This window comes from Rhinoraja longicauda, chromosome 2 (assembly GCF_053455715.1).
Source record: "Rhinoraja longicauda isolate Sanriku21f chromosome 2, sRhiLon1.1, whole genome shotgun sequence".
In the NCBI taxonomy this organism is placed as follows: Eukaryota; Metazoa; Chordata; class Chondrichthyes; order Rajiformes; family Arhynchobatidae; genus Rhinoraja; species Rhinoraja longicauda.
Genome location: NC_135954.1, coordinates 112,845,457 through 112,867,613, shown reverse-complemented (window position 1 = coordinate 112,867,613; position 22,157 = coordinate 112,845,457). Strand labels below are relative to the sequence as shown.

Here is a 22,157-nt window from a genome sequence, read left to right as displayed (position 1 = left end):
TCTTCGTCTGAACCTCACACTCAAACTTCAGTTTCTGTCTTCACATGAGATGCCTAACCTGTTGAGTGCTTCCGGCATGTTCCTGTTTTATTTCAGATTTCCAGCATCTGCAGAGATTTTTTATTCAGTTTCAGTTTAGTTTATTGTCACGTGCACCGAGGTACAGTGAAAAACGTTTGTTGTGTTCTAACCAGTCGGTGGAAAGACTGCACATGATTACAATCGAGCCATTTACGGTGTATAGATGCATGATAAGGAAATAACGTTTAGTGCAAGGTAAAGCTAGCAAAGTCCGATCAAGGATAGTCCGAGGGTCACCAACGAGGTAGATAGTAGTTCAGCACTGCTCTCTGGTTGTGGTAGGATGGTTCAGTTGCCTGATAACAGCTGGGAGTTTTTTTTAATTTGGAATGACTTTTTATACCTTACCGTTCATGAAGCATTGTAAGCAACAAACATTCCTTGCTTGAAGTTAATGTGAGTGTTGGTATTGGCTTATTATTGTAGTGTGCAGTGAAAAAGGATACAGTGAAAAACGTTGCCTGCTATCCAGGTCAAAAAGGTATTGCAATGGGCAAGGGAGACCAAGAGTTCAGAATGAGGGATGGAGATGAAACATCACTGGACGTTTCCAAGAGAGAGTTAGATTTAGCTCTTGGGGCTAACGGAATCAAGGGATATGGGGGGAAAAAGCAGGAACGGGGTACTGATTTTGGATGAACAGCCATGATCACATTGAACGGCGGTGCTGGCTCGAATGGCCGACTCCTGCACCTATTTTCTCTGTCTCTAAATCATGCTATTTGTGAGTAGCCAAGCTACAGACATTTTTTTTTTAGAGATACAGTGCGGAAATAGGCCCTTCGGCCCACCAGGTCCACGATCCCCGCACATTAACACTATCCTACACACACTAAGGACAATTTTTTTTTTTTTTTTTACATTTGCCCAGCCAATTAACCTACATACCTGTACGCCTTTGGAGTGTGGGAGGAAAGCGAAGATCCCGGAGAAAACCCACGCAGGTCACGGGGAGAACGTACAAACTCCGTACAGACGGCGCCCGTAGTCAGGATCGACTGTAAGGCGGCAAATCTACCGCTGCGCCACCGTGCCGACATGTACAACAGACGATAGACACAAAAAGCTGGAGTAACTCAGCGGGTCGGGCAGCATCTCTGGAGAGAAGGAATGGGTGACGTTTCGTGTGTGAAGAAGGGTCTCGACCTGAAACGTCACCCAGAGATGCTGCCTGACCCGCTGAGTTACTCCAGCTTTTTGTGTCTATCTGCGGTTTAAACCAGCATCTGCAGTTCCTTCCTGCACACTACATAGAGGATGCTGCCTGACCCGCTGAGTTACTCCAGCACACTGTGCCTATCTGCGGTTTAAACCAGCATCTGCTGTTCCTTCCTACACAACTGCACCAGGCAGCGCAAAGAGGCAAACACCAGAACATAGTGATACAATATTCGAGCGTCACAGATGCGAGGGAGTGAAATCTCGCCCCCTTACTCTGCAAGTGTTGATACGGGGTAATAACAGAGTAAGCTCCTTTCACAGCCACCAGCCTGTGCCTCCAGCCTGTGCCACCAGCCTGTGCCTCCAGCCTGTGCCACCAGCCTGTGCCTCCAGCCTGTGCCACCAGCCTGTGCCTCCAGCCTGTGCCTCCAGCCTGTGCCTCCAGCCTGTGCCTCCAGCCCGCCCCTCAACAGATGCCCGGAGACAGTTGTAGCAGGGAGATATTTTCCGTGCCGTCCCCACTGCTTCTCTGCGACCTGCCAATACTCTGGCAGATTCTGTGTTGCCAACGTTAGGAGCTGGGGTGACCCGGCTGGGGTGTGCAGCAAGAGTTGGAGACACAAAGTGCTGGAGGCAGCTGGTCAAGTCTCCACCTCACAGGGCCAGAGATGCAGGTTCCATCCTGACCTCGGGTGCTGTCCTGCCTGTGTGCGTGGAGTTTTACACGTTCTCCCTGTGACTGCGTGGGTTTCCTCCGGGTGTCTAGGTCTCCTCCCACATCCCAAAGGCGTAGGATGATTGGGCCTCTGTAAATTGCCCCTATTGTGTAAGGAGTTTAGTTTAGTTTCGAGATTCAGCGCAGAAACAGGCCCTTCGGCCCACCGAGTCCGTGCCGCCCAGCGATCCCCGCGCACTAACACTATCCCACACACACACCAGGGACAATTTATAATTTTACCAAGCCACTTAACCTGTACGCCTTTGGAGTGTGGGAGGAAACTAGAACCCCCGGAGAAAACCCACGCAGGTCACGGGGAGAACGTGCAAACTCCATGCAGACAGCACCCGTGATCAGGATGGAACTCGGGTCTTTGGCGCTGTGAGGCAGCAACTCTAATGCTGCCCCTGGAGTGCACGCAAAACGGGATAACGTAGGACTAGTGTGAATAGGTGATCAGCGGTCGGCGCGGACGCAGTGGGCCGAATGGCCTGTTTCCGCGCTGCATCTGTAAGCTCAACGGGCCAGGCAGCATCAGTGGAGAGACATGGGCAGATGGCTTTTCGGGTCGAGACCCTTCTTCCGTCTGATGTGATTGAGAAAGGCAGAGCTCGTTGTTGGTGAATGCGCCAACCCTCTCAGTGGAGTTCCTTGCCTGCTGAGATATCCCACCTGAAGCATTAAGATGCTCTTATATTCCATTTCCATTTCAGCAACCCGATTAAAGTTGTCCAAATCCTTTTTACAGTCAGTACCCCAGCAAGTGCATGAAAGGAGGAGAATGATATTTCATCCAGTGTCACATTCATATTGATGCCACATTTGGGCTGCAGTAAGATTTGTGGACAAGGTACAAGTCGAGCGCAAATTACTACTCGGGGATTATAGATATGATTTATAAAAGTCACAAGACACCTATTGTGGCACACATCAGTGCCAGCTGCTGCACATATAAAATGATGTATAGAATCCAGAGTTACAAGCACAGTGAAGGATTTGTCACAAATTGCTCTCATTATAAACCCATCCTGTCAGTCCAGGGCAGATTGGGGAACGTTTTCTGATGGGGGTTGGACACGTTTTATCCCACGCCTGACTACCGTAAAGCAACAGACCTCCGCAGGAAGAGAGAGGTTCCATGGATTTAGAGCAAATCCCATCACAGAACCAGGGGCCACAGTTTAAGAATAAGGGGTAGGCCATTTAGAACGGAGATGAGGAAAAACGTTTTCAGTCAGAGAGTTGTAAATCTGTGGAATTCTCTGCCTCAGAAGGCAGTGGAGGCCAATTATCTGGATGCATTCAAGAGAGAGCTAGATAGAGTTCTTAAGGATAGCGGAGTCAGGGGGTATGGGGAGAAGGCAGGAACGGGGTACTGATTGAGAATGATCAGCCATGATCACATTGAATGGCGGTGCTGGCTCGAATGGCCGAATGGCCTCCTCCTGCACATATTGTCTATCCTTTCTCCCGGCCGAGAGGGGACGAGCTCAGGAATACTTCCGTTTGGAGACAGGGCATGGGAACCAACTCTTCGGCCCACCGAGTCCACCGCGGACACCGCCCGCCCGGGCGCCAGTTCTGTGTTATTGTTAAAGTTCAGTTCGCGCTACGAGACGACAAAACACATTACTCAACTCAGATCCAACCGCCGTGATCCTTTATTAGGCGTGTGGGAGTGGGAGAGCATTCACCAGTTTGCTTACATACCACCAGCCCCTCGTGGCCCCACTCAAAGATACAGTATTCTGGCTGCATCTTCACACAACACAAAGGGCCTCACGAGTTCTGCAAAGTATCACAAAATGCTGGAGTAACTCAGCGGCTCAGGCAGCATCTTGGGGGAGAAGGAATGGGCGACGTTTTGGGTCGAGACCCTTCTTCAGACTGGTGTCAGGGGAGGGGGCGGGACCAAGATAGGATGTAGTCGGAGACAGGAAGACTAGTGGGAGAACTGGGAAGAGGGAGAGGAAAGAGAGGGACAGTGGAACGATCTCAAGTTAGAGAAGTCAATGTTCATACCGCTGGGGTGTAAAGTGCCCAAGCGAAATATGAGGCGCTGTTCCTCCACTTTGCGGTGGGCCTCACTCTGACAATGGAGGAGGCCCAGGACAGAAAGGTCAGATTGGGAATGGGGGGGGGAGTTGAAGTGCTGAGTTCTGCAAAGTCATCATTACTCAACTTTAACCTGACCGTTTTGTGGACTTGTCTGGTTTTTACCTGGTATTCGTTCTCGGACCTTGGAACAGCTCCCTGTGCTCTTTTATCAGTCCCCTGTTTTCTTATCTCGTTTAAGGTCATCCTCCTTTAGTCCTTAACTTATTCCAATAGTTGTTATGTTCTGTGGTTTTTCCAAGAATTGAAGTTTCAGCCATTAGTATTTCTCCACTTCCAACAATATCGAAGCTACAAAAGCATGCAAGCAGGTTTGCAGACAATGGTCAAGTATCCCATCGTGCGAAGTTAATAGCCATTAGCTCTTTCATTATCCTACACACTGTGCAGCACGCAGAGACCGTGCACCTGGAGAAATACCACGCGGTCACGGGGAGAACGTGCAAACTCCGTACAGACAGCACCCGTGGTCAGGATGGAACCCGGGTTCCCGGCGCTGTCAGGCTGCGACTCTGCTGCTGCGCCACCGTGTGTCACTTTGGTCAAGGGGTGGAAAGCAATATTTTTTCCGTTTATAAATAGAGTTGAGAGTCACACCCTGACAACCAAGCTCATCAGTGCCGACTGGGTTTATCACTGAGTTGGCCTCCCTTTGGCCCTTATCCCTCTCAATCTTTCCTCTCCTCGTACCTGTCCAAGTGCCACCATTGAATGAATGAATGAAGGAATGAATGAATGAATAAGTTTATTGGCCAAGTATGTGCACATACAAGGAATGTGCCTTGGTGCTCCACTCACAAATGACAACACATTTGTTCTCTTCCCATTCCTTCTCTCCCGAGATGCTGCCTGACCTGCTGAGTTACTCCAGCATTTTGTGAATAAATACCTTAGATTTGTACCAGCATCTGCAGTTATTTTCTTATACATAGATAAGGAAGTGTGTGGTGTGAAAATGTTGGGGGAGTCCAGAACCAGGGGCCACACAGTCTCAGAATAAAGGCAAGGCCATTTAAAACTGAGGTGAGAAGAAACTTTTTCACCCAGAGAGTTGTGAATTTGTGGAATTCTCTGCCACAGAGGGCAGTGGAGGCCAATTCATTGGATGAATTTAAAAGAGAGTTAGATAGAGCTCTAGGGGCTAGTGGAATCAAGGGATATGGGGAGAAGGCAGGCACGGGTTACTGATTGTGGATGATCAGCCATGATCACAATGAATGGCGGTGCTGGCTTGAAGGGCCGAATGGCCTCCTCCTGCACCTATTTTCTATGTTTCTATGACAACAGGACAAAGGGGATGGAGATCAAGGAACGTGTAGAATAGATCATTGTTAACTGGGAGAAGGTAACAACAAAGCAAACAGAGACAAAGGCAGACTGGTCGGAGAACTGGGATGGGGAGGGATGGAGAGAGAGGGAAAGCAAGGGTTCCTTGGTTAGAGGTCTCACAAAATGCTGGAGTAACTCAGCAGGTCAGGCAGCATCTAGGAGAGAGGGAATGGGTGACTTTTCGGGTCGAGACCCTTCTTCAGACTGATGTCAGGGGGGCGGGACAAAGGAAGGATATAGGTGGAGACAGGAAGACAGAGGGAGAACTGGGAAGGGGGAGGGGAAGAGAGGGGCAGAGGAACTATCTAAAGTGGGAGAAGTCAATGTTCATACCACTGGGCTGTAAGCTGCCCAGGTGAAATATGAGGTGCTGTTCCTCCAATTTCCGGTGGGCCTCACTATGGCACTGGAGGAGGCCCAGGACACGAAATATGAGGTGCTGTTTCTCCAATTTCCAGTGGGCCTCACAGGACAATGTTCATACCGCTGGACTACCGCGGCACATCCCTTGTCGGCAGTACCTGGCCTGTACCGGTAACTCACGCAAGTCACGGGGAGAACGTACAATCTCCGCACAGACAAAAGCACCCGCAGTCAGGATGGAACCCGGGTCTCTGGCGCCATGAGGCAGCAACTGTATCGCTGCCCTGAACGTAGACGGGCAGATTTGTGTTGGATAAGTGCTTCAGCGGATAGGACACCTCAGATGAAAGGCGTATACGTCCGGCGCTGGAAGATTTCACCTGATAATCGGTCCAACAACACGACAGTCCCTCGGTTCCCGGAGGGGGTGGGAGTGTGGTCAACTGCAGCGAGCAGCCATGCATGACTGCCTTCACAAGCCAGTGCTTGTGTTGTGTCATATACTGCACTTCTGCCATGCACTGTCAATGTGAGTCACACCATCTGCATCAAATCAGCTTTCATGCCGCTGGGAAGGGTTAGCATTGGCCTGGCGGCAACACCATTATTTGTTGGAGATGCCACTCAACATCGCAACGTTTAAGAAACAGTTAGACAGGTACAGGGATGTGGCAGGTTTGGAGGGATAGCAGTAACAGGATTGTTCCGAGTCAGCATGGATTTACGAAGGGGAAATCATGCTTGACTTATCTTCTGGAATTTTTTGAGGATGCGACTGGGAAAATGGACAAGGGAGAGCCGGTGGATGTGGTGTACCTTGACTTTCAGAAAGCCTTCGACAAGGTCCCACATAGGAGATTGGTGTGCAAAATTAGAGCACATGGTATTGGAGGTAGGGTACTGACATGGATAGAAAATTGGTTGACAGACAGAAAGCAAAGAGTGGGGATAAATGGGTCCCTTTCAGAATGGCAGGCAGTGACTAGTGGGGTACCTCAAGGCTCGGTGCTGGGACCACAGCTATTTACAATATACATCAATGACTTGGATGAAGGGATTAAAAGTACCATGAGCAAATTTGCAGATGATACAAAGCTGGGTGGCAGTGTGAACTGTGAGGAAGATGCTATGAGGTTGCAGGGTGACTTGGACAGGTTGTGTGAGTGGGCGGATGCTTGGCAGATGCAGTTTAATGTGGATAAATGTGAGGTTATCCACTTTGGTGGTAAGAATAGGAAGGCAGATTATTATCTGAATGGTGTCAAGTTAGGAAAAGGGGACATGCAACGAGATCTTGGTGTCCTAGTGCATCAGTCACTGAAAGGAAGCATGCAGGTACAGCAGGCAGTGAAGAAAGCCAATGGAATGTTGGCCTTCATAACAAGAGGAGTTGAGTATAGGAGCAAAGAGGTCCTTCTGCAGTTGTACAGGGCCCTAGTGAGACCGCACCTGGAGTACTGTGTGCAGTTTTGGTCTCCACATTTGAGGAAGGATATTCTTGCTATTGAGGGCGTGCAGCGTAGGTTTACTAGGTTAATTCCCGGAATGGCGGGACTGTCGTATGTTGAAAGACTGGAGCGGCTAGGCTTGTATACACTGGAATTTAGAAGGATGAGAGGGGATCTTATTGAAACATATAAGATTATTAAGTGGTTGGACGTTAGAGGCAGGAAACATGTTCCCAATGTTGGGGGGAGTCCAGAACCAGGGTTCACAGTTTAAGAATAAGGGGTAGGCCATTTAGAACGGAGATAAGGAAAAACCTTTTCAGTCAGAGAGTTGTAAATCTGTGGAATTCTCTGCCTCAGAGGGCAGTGGAGGACAATTCTCTGAATACATTCAAGAGAGAGCTAGATAGAGCTCTTAAGGATAGCGGAGTCAGGGGGTATGGGGAGAAGGCAGGAACGGGGTACTGATTGAGAATGATCAGCCATGATCACATTGAATGGCGGTGCTGGCTCGAAGGGCCGAATGGCCTACTCCTGCACCTATTGTCTATTGTCTACCTGCTGTACCTCCAGGGCAGGGCAGCCCTGCCCCAGCTTTGCACCTGGATCTTCAGCCTGGATTAGTTGCCCTGATCACCAGACTGTGCGTCTGTCCGAGCCGAGTGTGCTACCCGCTGTCTCCAGGGCCTTATCAGTCTGATCTGCGTTGGTGAGCCGCTCTCTTGCTGAATTAGCACTGAGCCTGTGCTGCTGTGTGCTAGAAGTAGAACGTGACTGTCATTCGGAAAAGGCCGCCTTTAATTAGAAATGCTTACTGTGTCATCATTTTGGGTATCCTGACTTTACCTACTAATAGCTGAACAGCTGCACTTGTTTAGTCATTTAGCAGCGTACAAGGGAAAATAATTTTAAATGATCGATTGGAAGGTACAGCGTGGAAACAGGGCCATTCGGCCCATCAAGGCCACGCCGTCCTTCGATCACCCGTTCGCGCTAGCTCTGTGCTATCCCACTTTCTCATCCACTCCCCGCACACTAGGGGGCCGTTCACAGAGGGCCGATTAACCCACAAACCCGCACGTCTTTGGGATGTGGGAGGGAACCGGAGGGGCGGTCACGGTGGTGCAGCGGTAGAGTTGCCGCCTTACAGCGAATGCAACGCCGGAGACCCGGGTTCCATCCCGACTACAGGAGCCGTCTGTACGGAGTTTGTACGTTCTCCCCGTGACTGCGTGGGTTTTCTCCGAGATCTTCGGTTTCCTCCCACACTCCAAAAACGTACAGGTTTGTAGGTTAATTGGCTGGGTGTACGTGTAAATTGTCCCTAGTGGGTGTAGGATAGTGTTAGTGTGCGGGGATCGCTGGTCGGCGCGGACCCGGTGGGCCGAAGGGCCTGTTTCCTCGCTGTATCTCTAAACTAAACTAAACTAAGATCCATGAGGAAACCCACGCGGTCACAGGGGAAGCGTGCAAACGCCACACAGACAGACAGCCGCCGAGGTGAGGATTGAACCCGGGTCTCTGGCGCAGTGCGGTGGTGACTCTAACCGCGGCGCCACTGTTCATCACAGCAAAGGCAGAGGGTTGTTCTGCAACAGGGTGGAAGTGTCAGACCAGAGGGCACAGCTGTCAGGTGACAAGGACATTGTTTGAAGGAGATGTGTCGTGCACAGAGGATGGTGGGTGCCTGGAACCTGCTGCCAAGGGTGGTGGTGGAGGCAGGGTCTGACGAAGGGTCTCGGCCCGAAACGTCACCCACTCCTTCTCTCCAGAGATGCTGCCGGCCCCGCTGAGTTACTCCAGCATTTTTGGGCCTATCTGGTTTAAACCAGCACCTGCAGTTCCTTCCTACGCAGTTACGACAGTGGTCGTTGAGACGGGCACATGGACGAGACCACATGGAGGCTCATTCAGAGTCTGGATTAATGGCGATGTATACAGGAGCTAAGTGAGGATGAAGGTGGGAATTGTCGGCTTGGGCAGCTGAAGGAAGAACTGCCACTGGTAAATTTAAGTTTAAGAGACGTTTAAAAAGACCGTGGATGTGACAGGTAATGGAGGGATATGGATCACGTGCAGGCCGATAAGAGCTGGCCTTGGCATCATGTTCGGCACAGAGATTGTGGGCCGAAGGGCCTGTTCCTACGCTGTTTTGTTCTGTGTTCGCATCAATTTATCCAGTAAGCATTGTGTTGATGGTGGGGCGATCCACAGCGTGTTGCGTGTGTCTAATGCCCTGGTATAAATCCAGATGCTGCTGGCGCCATCATGTCCCGCAGATGGACGGATGCCACTAACTGTGCTATTTGTTCGTGATCATCAGAGTTTATTATTAAGGACAGCCTTTAGTATCCAACTTTATTGTAACAAAAAGTGCATTCAATAAACATTCCGAGTCTTTTTCGTGGATTTTATACCAGCACGGTGGCACAGCGGTAGAGTTGCTGCCTCACAGCGCCGGAGACCCGGGTTCCATCCCGACTACGGGTGCTGTCTGTACGGAGTTTGTACGTTCTCCCCGTGACCTGCGCGGGTTTTCTCCGAGTGCTCCAGTCTCCTCCCACACTCCAGAGGCGTTACAGGTTTTTGTTGGCTAATCGGCTTGGGTAATAGAATTGTAAATTTGCCCCTGGTGTTAGTGTTCGGGGTAGTGCTAGTGTACGGGGCGATCGCTGGTCGGCACAGACTCGGTGGGCCTTTACCTGTGCCGTTCTTCGTGGGTGAACGTAGTTTAGATTTCATCGTCTCTGCGTGAGCGTGAGCTGGTGACAGTAAGTGGCCAGTCCGGGCTTGTTAGAGGGACAAGTCCACTGACACGGCTGTGGAGTGCCACTGACCAGAGTGCAGATGTACCAGCAACGCCGCTGAAGCCGACTGAACAGAATGCTGAGGTTGGGAACTTGCTGAGCCGGCAAAATCACTGCAGAGGCTGAGCAAGATAGACAATAGACAATAGTCTGAAGAAGGGTCTCGACCCGAAACGTCACCCATTCCTTCTCTCCTGAGATGCTGCCTGACCTGCTGAGTTACGCCAGCACTTTGTGAAATATACAATAGACAATAGGTGCAGGAGGAGGCCATTTGCCCCTTCGAGCCAGCACCGCCATTCACTGTGATCATGGCTGATCATCCACAATCAGTACCCCGTTCCTGCCTTCTCCCCATACCCCCTGACTCCGCTATCTTTAAGAGCTCTATCTAGCTCTCTCTTGAAAGCATCCAGAGAATTGGCCTCCACTGCCTTCTGAGGAGAGAGTTCCACAGATTTACAACTCTCTGACTGAATTTTTTTTTCCTCATCTCCGTTTTAAATGGCCGACCCCTTATTCTTAAACTGTGGCCCCTAGTTCCGGACTCCCCCAACATCGGGAACATGTTGCCTTGTTCTCCAGCCCTCAGCCAAAGGTTTAGACCAAAGGCTTGGGCGACACGGGGGATTTGGGCCGAAGGGCCTGTTTCCGTGCTGCCCACATCTGTGACTCTATCTTATTGAAAGACTCAAAGCCCTGGTGAGCTGTGGTGTCCAGATCATGGTTAGTGCCTTAAAATAAAGAGTCCCCACCCGAAATGCCATCTCTCCATATTCCCCAGAGATGCTGATTGAACTTGCTGAGATACCCCAGCAGTTAGTGTCTTTTTTTTTTGTGATCCAGCATCTGCAGTTCCTTCGACCCACTGAGTCCACGCCGACTCCACATGTTATCCCACTTTCTCATCCACTCCCTGCACACTAGGGGCAACTTACAGAGGGCCTTACAGAATGGACAAGGGAGAGCCAGTGGATGTGGTGTATCTGGACTTTCAAAAAAGCCTCTGACAAGGTCCCACACAAGAGATTAGTGGGCAAAATTAGAGCACATGGTATTGGGGGTAGGGTATTGACATGGATAGAGAACTGGTTGGCAGACGGGAAGCAAAGAGTAGGAATTAACGGGTCCTTTTCAAAATGGCAGGCAGTGACTAGTGGGGTTCCGCAAGGCTCGGTGCTGGGACCCCAGTTATTTACAATGTATATTACCGATTTAGACGAGGGAATTAAAGGTGACATCTCCAAGTTTGCGGATGACACAAAGCTGGGTGGCAGTGTGAGCTGTGAGGAGGATGCTATGAGGCTGCAGGGTGACTTGGATAGGTTGGGTGAGTGGGCAGACGCATGGCAGATACAGTATAATGTGGATAAATGTGAGGTTATCCACTTTGGTGGCAAGAACAGGAAGGCAGATTATTATCTGAATGGTGTCAGATTAGGAAAAGGGGACGTGCAACGAGATCTGGGTGTCCTAGTGCATCAGTCACTGAAAGTAAGCATGCAGGTACAGGAGGCAGTGAAGAAAGCTAATGGCATGTTGGCCTTCATTGCGAAAGGATTTGCGTTTCGGAGCAAGGAGGTCCTACTGCAGTTGTACAGGGCCCTGGTGAGACCACACCTGGAGTATTGTGTGCGGTTTTGGTCTCCGAATTTGAGGAAGGACATTCTTGCTATTGAGGGAGTGCCTGCGTAGGTTCACCAGGTTAATTCCCGGGAGGGCGGGACTGACATATGATGAAGGAATGGGTCAACTGGGCTTGTATTCACTGGAATTTAGAAGGATGAGAGGGGATCTTATCGAAACATATAAAATTCTTAAGGGATTGGACATGCTAGATATAGGAAAAATGTTCCCGATGTTGGGGAATCCAGAACCAGGGGCCACAGTTTAAGAATAAGGGGTAGGGGATTTAGGACTGAGATGAGGAAAAACGTCTTCACCCAGAGAGTTGTGAATCTGTGGAATTCTCTGCCACAGAAGGCAGTGGAGGCCAAGTCACAAGGATGTTTTCAAGAGAGAGTTAGATTTAGCTCTTAGGGCTAAAGGAATTAAGGGATATGGGGAGAATGCAGGAACGGCCAATTAACCTGCACACCCACACACTGGGAGGAAACCGGAGCACCCGGAGGAAACAGTAACAACATGCAAACTCCACACAGACAGAATGCAATATCAGGATGGAACCCGGGTCTCTGGCGTGGTGAGGAAGCAGCTCTACCCGCTGCGCCTCTGTGCCTTTGTGAATTAAACAAGCACATTATTTCAAAAACACGTAAATCAAACAGGTGTAAAACAGGTGAGGTGCCTGTTCGGTGAAATTAATGATTTGGGTACAGTTCAGTAAAGATCTTACTGTACATAGTAAGGTGTCGCAGTGGTAGAGTTGCTGCCTCACAGCTCCAGAGACCCGGGTTCCATCCCGACTACGGGCGCTGTCTGTACGGAGTTTGTTCGCTCTCCCCGTGACCCGCGTGGGTTTTCTCCGAGATCTTCGGTTTCCTCCCACTCTCCAAAGACGTGCGGGTGTGTAGGTTAATTGGCTTGGGATTAACGTAAAAATTGTCCCTGGTGTGTGTAGGAGAGCGTGTTAATGTGCGGGGATCGCTGGTCGGCGCGGACTCGGTGGGCCGAAGGGCCTGTTTCTGCGCTGCGTCTCTGAACTAAACGAAACACAGCCACAACCATACTCAAGTACACCGAGACAGTGCGCTCCAGAGCGTGCCACGGGCCTGAGTGGAAGCACGGCACACGCAGGGGATTTTGTTGATCGTTATTTGCAGGCAGGCACTGGAGAGAGCAAGCCAGCTCCTCTGGATTAATAAACTGAAGAGCCATTTATTGCTTTGCCACTCTGGGACCCTTACATTTATCACTTCACTATATTAGCAGGCTGTAAGTCACGACCTACCCACAGTGTCATAAATCACAAAGAACGGCGCCTTCTCATTGATAAAGATTGGATTCTGGTCTCAAGTGTACTTACAGCTTTCCAGCAGTTGTGATGTGCACCTGGCAGGACATGGTGCAGAGTTATTGCTAACCTCTGAGTCTGCTGCAGAATGGTCACGGCACTGTGGAAGCGTGTCTCTAAACAGGCCGCGTGACAGAACAGTGGAACACGAGAATGATAGAAACCTACGGTGTGGAGACAAAGCCCATGTTGAGCAAGCATGCACCTCCTCCAACCTCCTCAGCTGCATCTGCTGTTCCCCCGTCTGGCCTCCTGAACATCGGCGAGACCAAGCCTGCACTCGCCGACCGTTTCGCTGAGCACTTCAGTTTAGTGTTTAGTTTAGAGATACAGCGGAAACCGGGCTACAGTGTATGTAGCAATATACATATATCTACAATCCCCGGTATTTATTCACAAAATGCTGGAGTAACTCAGCAGGTCAGGCAGCATCTCAGGAGAGAAGGAATGGGTGACGTTTCGGGTCGAGACCCTTCTTCAGACAGGCTCATTCCTTCTCTCCTGAGATGCTGCCTGACCTGCTGAGTTACTCCAGCATTGTGTGAATAAATACCTTCGATTTGTACCAGCATCTGCAGTTATTTTCTTACACTACTTTATCTAAGATCCCCGCACATTAACACTATATATATTAACACTCGAGACAATTTTTTACATTTACCAAGCCAATTAACCTACAAACCTGCACGACTTTGGAGTGTGGGAGGAAACCGAAGATCTCGGAGAAAACCCACGCAGGTCACGGGGAGAACGTACAAACTCCGTACAGACGGCGCCCGTAGTCGTGATGGAACCCGGGTCTCCGGCGCTGCATTCGCTGTAAGGCAGCAACTCTACCGCTGCGCCACCGTGACCGCCCTTGCGCTCGGTCCGCCAAACCCTGCAGGATCTCCCTCCCGGTTGCTGACCATTTTAACTCCCCATCCCATTCCCACACTGACCTCTCTGTCCTGGGCCTCCACCATTGCCAGAGTGAGGCTCCACACCAAACTGCAAGAACAGCACCTCATATTCCACTTACAACCCAACGGTATGAACACCGAATTCTCCAATGTTTGAGGTGCTGTTCCTCCAGCTTGTGTGTGGCCTCACCCTGGCAATGGAGGAGGCTGCCAGGGCAGAGAGGTCAACGCGGGTAGACACTAAAAGCTGGAGCAATTCAGCATCTCCAGGCAGCGTCTCTGGAGAGAAGGAATGGGTGACGTTTCGGGCCGAGCCCCTTCTTCAGACTGAGGGTCAGGGGAGGGGGAACGGAGAGATCGGAAAATGGGACATAGAACAAATCAATGAAAGATGCGCAAAAAGACAGATCAAAGCCAGCAATGGTGATCCTGGAACGGTGGGGCCCACAATGGTCCATTGTTGGCAGTGGGGAAGGTGGTGGCAGGTCACATAGACAGCCTCGGTCAATGCGGGGATGGGAAGGGGAGATGTCCCCAGAATGGCTGCAACAAGTCTCCCCTTCATTGGTCTTGGTTTCTGCTGAGCTGTTCAGTCATCACCATGCTGTGAGTCTCCAGATGGGACAGCCGTGTGCCTCTGGAGTCTCCAGGTGGGACAGCCGTGTGCCTCTGGAGTCTCCAGGTGGGACAGCCGTGTGCGTCTGGAGTCTCCAGGTGGGACAGCCGTGTGCCTCTGGAGTCTCCAGGTGGGACAGCCGTGTGCCTCTGGAGTCTCCAGGTGGGACAGCCGTGTGCGTCTGGAGTCTCCAGGTGGGACAGCTGTGTGCGTCTGTGCTGTAAACTCTAGGTCTGCTGCTTTCAGTGTTGAGCAGAGGTTGCCAGACCCCACACATGGAACTCCAAGCTTGAAGTTAGGCTCAAAAAGCTGGAGTAACTCAGCGGGTCAGGCGGCATCCACGGAGAGAAGGAACGGGTGATGTTTGGGATCCGGACCCTTCTTCAGACTGGCTAGAGATAAGGGAAACGAGAGATACAGACGGTGGTGAGGAGAGGTAAAGAACAATGAATGAAAGATAGGCAAACAAAGTAAGGATGATAACGTAAGCATGCCAATGTAAACTGTGTGTTGGGTGAGAAGGAGAAGCTGGTGCATGTTTGTTGAAGTGTCAGAGTGGAGCGTTGGCCGTGACCGCTGCTGTTTGTTGTGTGTCCCAACAGGGCCTGCGGAAGCCGTGTGCGGAGGAGATCAGACACGCCACCAACGCGGTCTTCTGCCCGTCCATGTTTGGCAGCTCTCTGGAGGAGATCATGAACATGCAGAGTGACCACCACCCGGACCGGCAGCTGCCCTGGGTGCAGGCCATGCTCTCCGAGGAGGTGCTGAAGCTCAACGGGGCACAGACCGAAGGCATCTTCAGGTAACCTTTGCGGCTCGTTGTTCAACTAAACCGCGGCTCTTTTGTAGTCGTCACTCGGAAACCCTCCTGGTCGCTTTGGGCGTGACGGTGGCGCAGCGGTAGAGTCGCTGCCTGACAGCGAATGCAGCGCCGGAGACCCAGGTTCCATCCCGACTACGGGTGCTGTCTGTACGGAGTTTGTACGTTCTCCCCGTGACCTGCGTGGGTTTTCTCTGAGATCTTCGGTTTCCTCCCACACTCCAAAGATGTGCAGGTTTGTAGGTTAATTGGCTTGGTAAATGTAAAAATTGTCCCTAGTGTGTGTAGGATAGTGTTAATGTGCGGGGATCGCTGGGCGGCGCGGACCCAGTGGGCCGAAGGGCCTGTTTCCGCGCTGTATCTCTAAACTAAACTTTGGACAAGGGGGATGGCGTAGACCGTTCAAGCTCCGAGATTCCTCCACCGTTAAATTAGCCACCGCGGCTGGCATCAGTCTTGTATCGTCCACAAGTGTGGAAACACACAACTCCAGATTCAGGGACAGTTTCTTCCCAGCTGTTATCAGGCAACTGAACCATCCTACCACAACCAGAGAGTGATCCTGACCTCCCACCCACTTCATTGGAGACCATCTTTAATCTGACTTTACTGGACTTTACCTTGCACTAAACGTTATTCCTTTTATACTGCATCTGTACACTGTGGACGGTTTGATTATAAGCAAGTTTAGTCTTTCTGCTGACTGGACAGTACACAGGTTATTCACTGTACTTCAGTACACGTGACAATAAACTAAACTAAACAGATATCTGTGTAGGAAGGAACTGCAGATGCCGGTTTACACCGAAGACACACACAAAATACTTGAGTAACTCAGTGGTTCAGGCGGCATCTCTGAAGAAAAGGAATAGGTGACGTTTTGGGTCGAGACCCTTCTTCAGAACAACGGTCACCTATTCCTTTTCTCCAGAGATGCTGCCTGACCCGCTGAGTTACTCCAGCTTTTTGTGTCTAAACTCATATCTGCCCTGCACCATTGACCATCAATGACTAAGGCCAATCTCTTTCCGACAAACATCTGCAGCAAGAATTGTAGCACCACAGTCAGGAGTGATCCCTGAAAGTGGCACCACAGTAGGGTAGCCAACTGTCCCGTATTAGCCAGGACATCCTATATTTTGGGATAAATTGGTTTATCCCGTAGGGGACCGCCCTTGCCCTGTATTAGGCCAGGACGGCACTGTAGGCCCGGACACTGTAGGCCTGGACACTGTAGGCCCGGACACTATAGGCCCGGACACTGCAGGCCTGGACTCTGTAGGCCCGGACACTGCAGGCCCGGACACTGTAGGCCCGGACACTGTAGGCCCAGACATTGTAGGCCCGGACACAGTAGGCCAGGACACTGTAGGCCCGGACACCAGAGGTCCGGACACTGGAGGCCCGGACACTGTAGGCCCGGAGGCTGCTGTAGTCCCAGACAGTGTAAGCCCGGGCGCCGCCTAACGGAGGTTGCGTAGCAACCCGCCTCCCGGCCCGGGCGGCCACCATTAATGGAACGGGAGCACATGGCCGCTGGCTGGGTGAAGTCACGTGGGGCGCGGGGCAGTGACGCCACCATGCCCCTTATTTGGGAGTGAGGAAGTTGGCACCCCTACATCACAGGTAGATAGAACAGTGGAGAAGGCTCTTGGCACACTGGCCTTCTTATATCATATCATATCATATCATATATCTACAGCCGGAAACAGGCCTTTTCGGCCCTCCAAGTCCGTGCCGCCCAGTGATCCCCGTACATTAACACTATCCTACACCCACTAGGGACAATTTTTACATTTACCCAGCCAATTAACCTACATACCTGTACGTCTTTGGAGTGTGGGAGGAAACCGAAGATCTCGGAGAAAACCCACGCAGGTCACGGGGAGAACGTACAAACTCCTTACAGTGCAGCACCCGTAGTCAGGATCGAACCTGTGTCTCCGGCGCTGCATTCGCTGTAAAGCAGCAACTCTACCGCTGCGCTACCGTGCCGCCCTTCAATCAGGAAACTGAGTCTAGAAGACGCAGACACAAGGAACTGCCGATGCTGGTTTACCAGAAAAGACACAAAGTGCTGGAGTACCTCAGCGGGTCAGGCAGCATCTCTGGAGAACATGGATAGGTGACGTTTTAGGTCAGGACCCTTCTTCGGACTCAATAGGTGACGTTTAGGTCGGGACCCCTCTTCAGTCTGAAGAAGGGCCCCAACCCAAAACATCACAAAACCATGTTCCGGAGATGCTGCCTGACGTGATTCCCAAATAATGTTTGGCCAGATGTATGGGAAGGGTTTGGAGGGCAATGGGCAAGACGTCAGCAAATGTGATTAGCCCAGATTGCCGGCTAGTGGCCGGTGTGGTCATGGTGGGCCCAAGGCCCCATTTCCATGCTCTATACCTCTAGAGTGAGGATATTGCCAGGACTTTACAAAGATGTCGCCAGCACTTTACGAGGACATTGCCAGGACTCAAGGGCCTTTGTCGTAGCCATAGAGTCATAGAGTGATACAGTGTGGAAACAGGCCCTTCACCCCAACTTGCCCACACCGGCCAATATGTCCCAGCGACGATAGTCCCACCTGCCTGCATTTGGCCCATATCTTTCCAAACCTGTCCAATCCATGTACTTGTCTAACTGTTTCTTAAACTTTGGGATAGTCCCAGCCTCGACTACCTCCTCTGGCAGCTTGTTCCATACACCCACCACCCTTTGTGTGAAAAAGTCACCCCTCAGATTCCTATTAAATCTTTTCCCCCTTCGCCTTAAACCTATGTCCTGTGGTCCTCGATTCACCTACTCTGGGCAAGAGACTCTGTGCATCTACCCGATCTATTCCTCTCATGATTTTGTGCGCTGAGCTAGAGGGAAAGATTGGGCAAGCTAGGACTTTATTCCTTGTAACACAGGAAGCTGAGCGATAACCTTGCAGAGGTGTTTACAATCATAGGGTGAATGCACAGAGTCTTTGAGCCAGTCAAGAGGCAAACGGCATAGATTTAAGGTGAGGGGAAAGATTTAATAGGCAACGTTTTCACTGAGGGTGGTTAGTTACATGGAACGTGTCAAGCAATATAGATAGAGCTCTTAAGGATAGCGGAGTCAGGGGTTATGGGGAGAAGGCAGGAACGGGGTACTGATTGAGAATGATCAGCCATGATCACATTGAATGGCGGTGCTGGCTCGAAGGGCCGAATGGCCTCCTCCTGCACCTATTGTCTATTAGGCTCTGCCTCACCTGTATCCACCTATCACTTGCCCAGACTTTATCTCAGCCCCACCATTCCTCCAGCTTTCTCCCCCCCCCCCCCACCCTCCACCTCATTGGTGCAGCAGGTAGAGCTGCTGCCTCACAGCGCCAGAGATCTGGGTTCCATCCTGACCTTGGGTGCTGTCTGCGTGGAGTTTGCTCGTTCTCCCTGTGACGGCATGGATTTCCTCCGGGTGCTCCAGTTTCCTCCAACTTCACAAAGACGTGCGGGTGTGCGGGTTAATCGGCCCTCTGTAAATTGCCCCTCGTGTGCAGGGAGTGGATGGGAAAGTGGGATAGCACAGGCTAATGTGAACGGGTGATCCATGGTCGGCGTGGACTCGGAGGGCCAAAGGGCCTGTTTCCACACAAAGTTAAACAAAACTAAACATTCAGTCTGAAGAAGGTCCCGACACAAAAATTGTCACCTGTTCATGTTCTCCACAGATGCTGCCTGACCCGCTGAGTTACTCCAGCACTTTATGTCTTTTTTTGGTAAACCACCATCTGCAGTTTCTTGTGTCTGTCTGCTAACTAGTCATAACCAAGGTTTTCACTGCACCGGTCCATGTGAATAATGTACCAATACCAAGCAGGCACGAGTGCTATCGAATGAAATCGTGCATGAATGACTACAATCAAACCATGCATGAGGATTGCAGTTTGTGCAAAGGAGAGAGTGGAGGCAGAATCAAGAGTGTTTTATTGTCATGTGCACCTAGGGTTGCCAACTTCCTCACTCCCAAATAAGGGGCAGAGGGTGACGTCACCGCCCCGCGCCCCACATGACCGTACCCAGCCAGCGGCCACGTGCTCGCGCTCCACCAATGGCGTCCGCCCGGCCCAGGAGACGGGTTGCTGTGCAACCTCCATTAAGCGGCGCCCGGGCCTACACTGTCCGGGACTACAGCGGCCCCTGGGCCTACAGTGTCCGGGCCTACAGTGTCCGGGCCTACAGTGTCTGGGCCTACAGTGTCCGGGCCTACAGTGTCCGGTCCTACAGTGTCCGGGCCTACAGTGTCCGGGCCTACAGTGTCCGAGCCTACAGTGTACGGGCCTACAGTGTCCCGAGCTTACAGTGTCCGGGCCTACAGCGCCGTCCGGACCTAATACAGGGCAAGGGAAGGCCCATACAGGACAAAAAAAATGTTGTCGAAATTATGGAATGTCCCGGCTAAAACGGGACAGTTGGCAACCCTATGTGCACCCGAAACAGAACAATGAAATTCTCCAGATAGACACAAAGTGCTGGAGTAACTCAGTGGGTCAGGCAGCAGCTGTGGAGAACATGGACAGGGTCGGGACTTTCTTCAGACTGAATGTTTAGTTTTGTCTTCTGTGGAGAGAAAGAGAAAGAAAAAGTTACTCCAGCACTTTGTGTCTTTACTTGGTATAGACCAGCACTTGCAGTTCTTTGTTTCTGCAATGAAATTCTTACTTGCTGTAACTTTACTGACACATTCACGCAATATAACGCCACAAATAAATATACAATAAACAATAATACAATCAATTATCAGTAAGATAAGGTAACCCGATCACAATAATGTAAACCGAGTGCTTCCTGGGAAGAAGCTGTTCCTGACCCTGGAGGTCACGGTGTTGAGACTCTTTGACCTTCTACCCGATGGTGATAGCAAGATGAGAGGGTGGCCAGAGTGGTGAGGGTCTCTGATGATATTGACTGCCTTCTTAGAGTCATAGAGTGAGATGGTGTGGAAACAGGCCCTTCGGCCCAACTTGCCCACACATGTCCCAGCTACACTAGTCCCACCTGGCCCAAATCCCTCCAAACCTGTCCTATCCATGTACCTGTCTAACTGTTTCTTAAACGTTGGGATAGTGCCTGCCTCAACTACCTCCTCTGGCAGCTTGTTCCATACACCCACCACTCTCTGTGTGAAAAAGTTACCCCCCAGATTCCTATTATATCTTTTCCCCTTCGCCTTAAACCTATGTCCTCTGGTCCTCGATTCACCAACTCTGGGCAAGAGACTGTGCATCTACTCGATCTGTTCTTCTCATGATCTTATACACCTCTATAAGATCACCCCTCATCCTCCTGCGCTCCAAGGAATAGAGTCCCAGCCTACTCAACCTCTCCCTTTGGCAAGACCCTCTAGTCCTGGCAACATCCTCGTAAATCTTCTCTTCAGCTTCACAACATCTTCCCTATAACATGGTGCCCAGAAATGAACACAGAAATGACGCCTAAATGCGGCCTCACCCAAATCTTATACAACTGCAACATGACCTCCCAACTTCTATACTCAATACTCTGGCTGATGAAGGCCAATGTGCCAAAACACTGAAAACAGCCAAAACAGTGTTCTTGGACATTGAATATCGTGTTACGGCTGCAGGGAAAGTGCAGGGAAACAAAAAATTGCAAGGGCCGTTAATGAGGTTGATTGGAAGATTAGGACTGCAACGTGCAGATGCTTCATCAGTCCAGCTGTGGTTTCCATCTCCAACAATGTTATAAGCAGAGATGAAAGCTTTCAACTGGAGACGGTGCTGATAAATCTCCCGCCTGTCACGTTTTAATATTATCCCAGAAGTTATTTCCAGGAGAGATGACAGTCCCCAAAAGCAGGGATCGAGCACGCCATCCATCAGCATCAGAGGGAGGTGCAGAGCCTTTTAAAGATGAGAAGTCACTGCCAACATACATCAGCCTCCCTGTTTGTTTTATGATTCAGCCCCGAACTGGCCCATCCGTCTTCCATGAGCTGCAAGTACACGAGGCGGCTGCTGTGAATCATAGTTCAGTTGTTGGTCAGGGACGGGGGTGGGGAAGGTGGGGGGGCAGTTAACCTGATGATGGATCGTTGAAGTACATCGCGCGGGGAGGGGCGGGGAGTGAGAGAGGGGGGGGTGGGTTAACGAGGGCGCCGCTCGCTGACAGACGGCCCTGAATTAAATCAGCAGCCACTGAAGCCTGTGTGCACCGTCTCTCCACAGAGTCCCCGGCGACATCGATGAAGTCAACGGCCTCAAGCTTCAAGTGGACCAGTGGGTCATCCCACAGGGGCTGACCGACCCACACGTCCCAGGTAAGGCCTGCCGCCTGCTGTGTGCCCGCCTGCCCTCTGCAGCGAAGCGGGACTGTGTTGTGGGCACAAAGCCCTGGAGTCACCCGCAGGAAGGGACCACAGATGCTGCTTTAAGCTGTTGCTCCAGCATTCTGTGTCTATCCCTGCTGTAACCTAGCAGGTCAGGCAGCAGCTCTGGAGAACACGGAAGCCCTTTGGCCCACCAGGGTCCGCGCCGACCAACGATCCACTAGTTCCCATCCTACTCTCCAGGGACAATTCACAGCAGCCAGTTTACCTACAAACCTGGAGGGTGGGAGGAAACCGGAGCACCCGGAGAAAACCCGCACGCAGTCATGGGGAGAGTCCTGAAAAATAATATTGAATTGAATATTTTGAATTGAAAGGTACAGCATGGAAACAGGCCCTTCATCCCACCGAGTCCGTGCCGACCATCAATCGCCCGCTCACACTAGTTCCATGTTAGCCCACGTTCCCATCCACTCCCTGCACACTGGGGGCAGTTTTTGCAAAGGCC

General features: G+C 51.1%; 1 protein-coding gene across 1 annotated transcript in view; it reads left to right on the top strand.

Moving 5' to 3' along the window:
- arhgap39 (Rho GTPase activating protein 39) overlaps positions 1-22,157 on the top strand; it is a 418,854-nt gene that overhangs the window by 376,224 nt on the left and 20,473 nt on the right. The window contains 2 exon segments of the mRNA XM_078426200.1: positions 15,117-15,316; positions 21,549-21,640. Of these exon segments, the coding sequence (XP_078282326.1) occupies positions 15,117-15,316; positions 21,549-21,640 (292 nt within the window).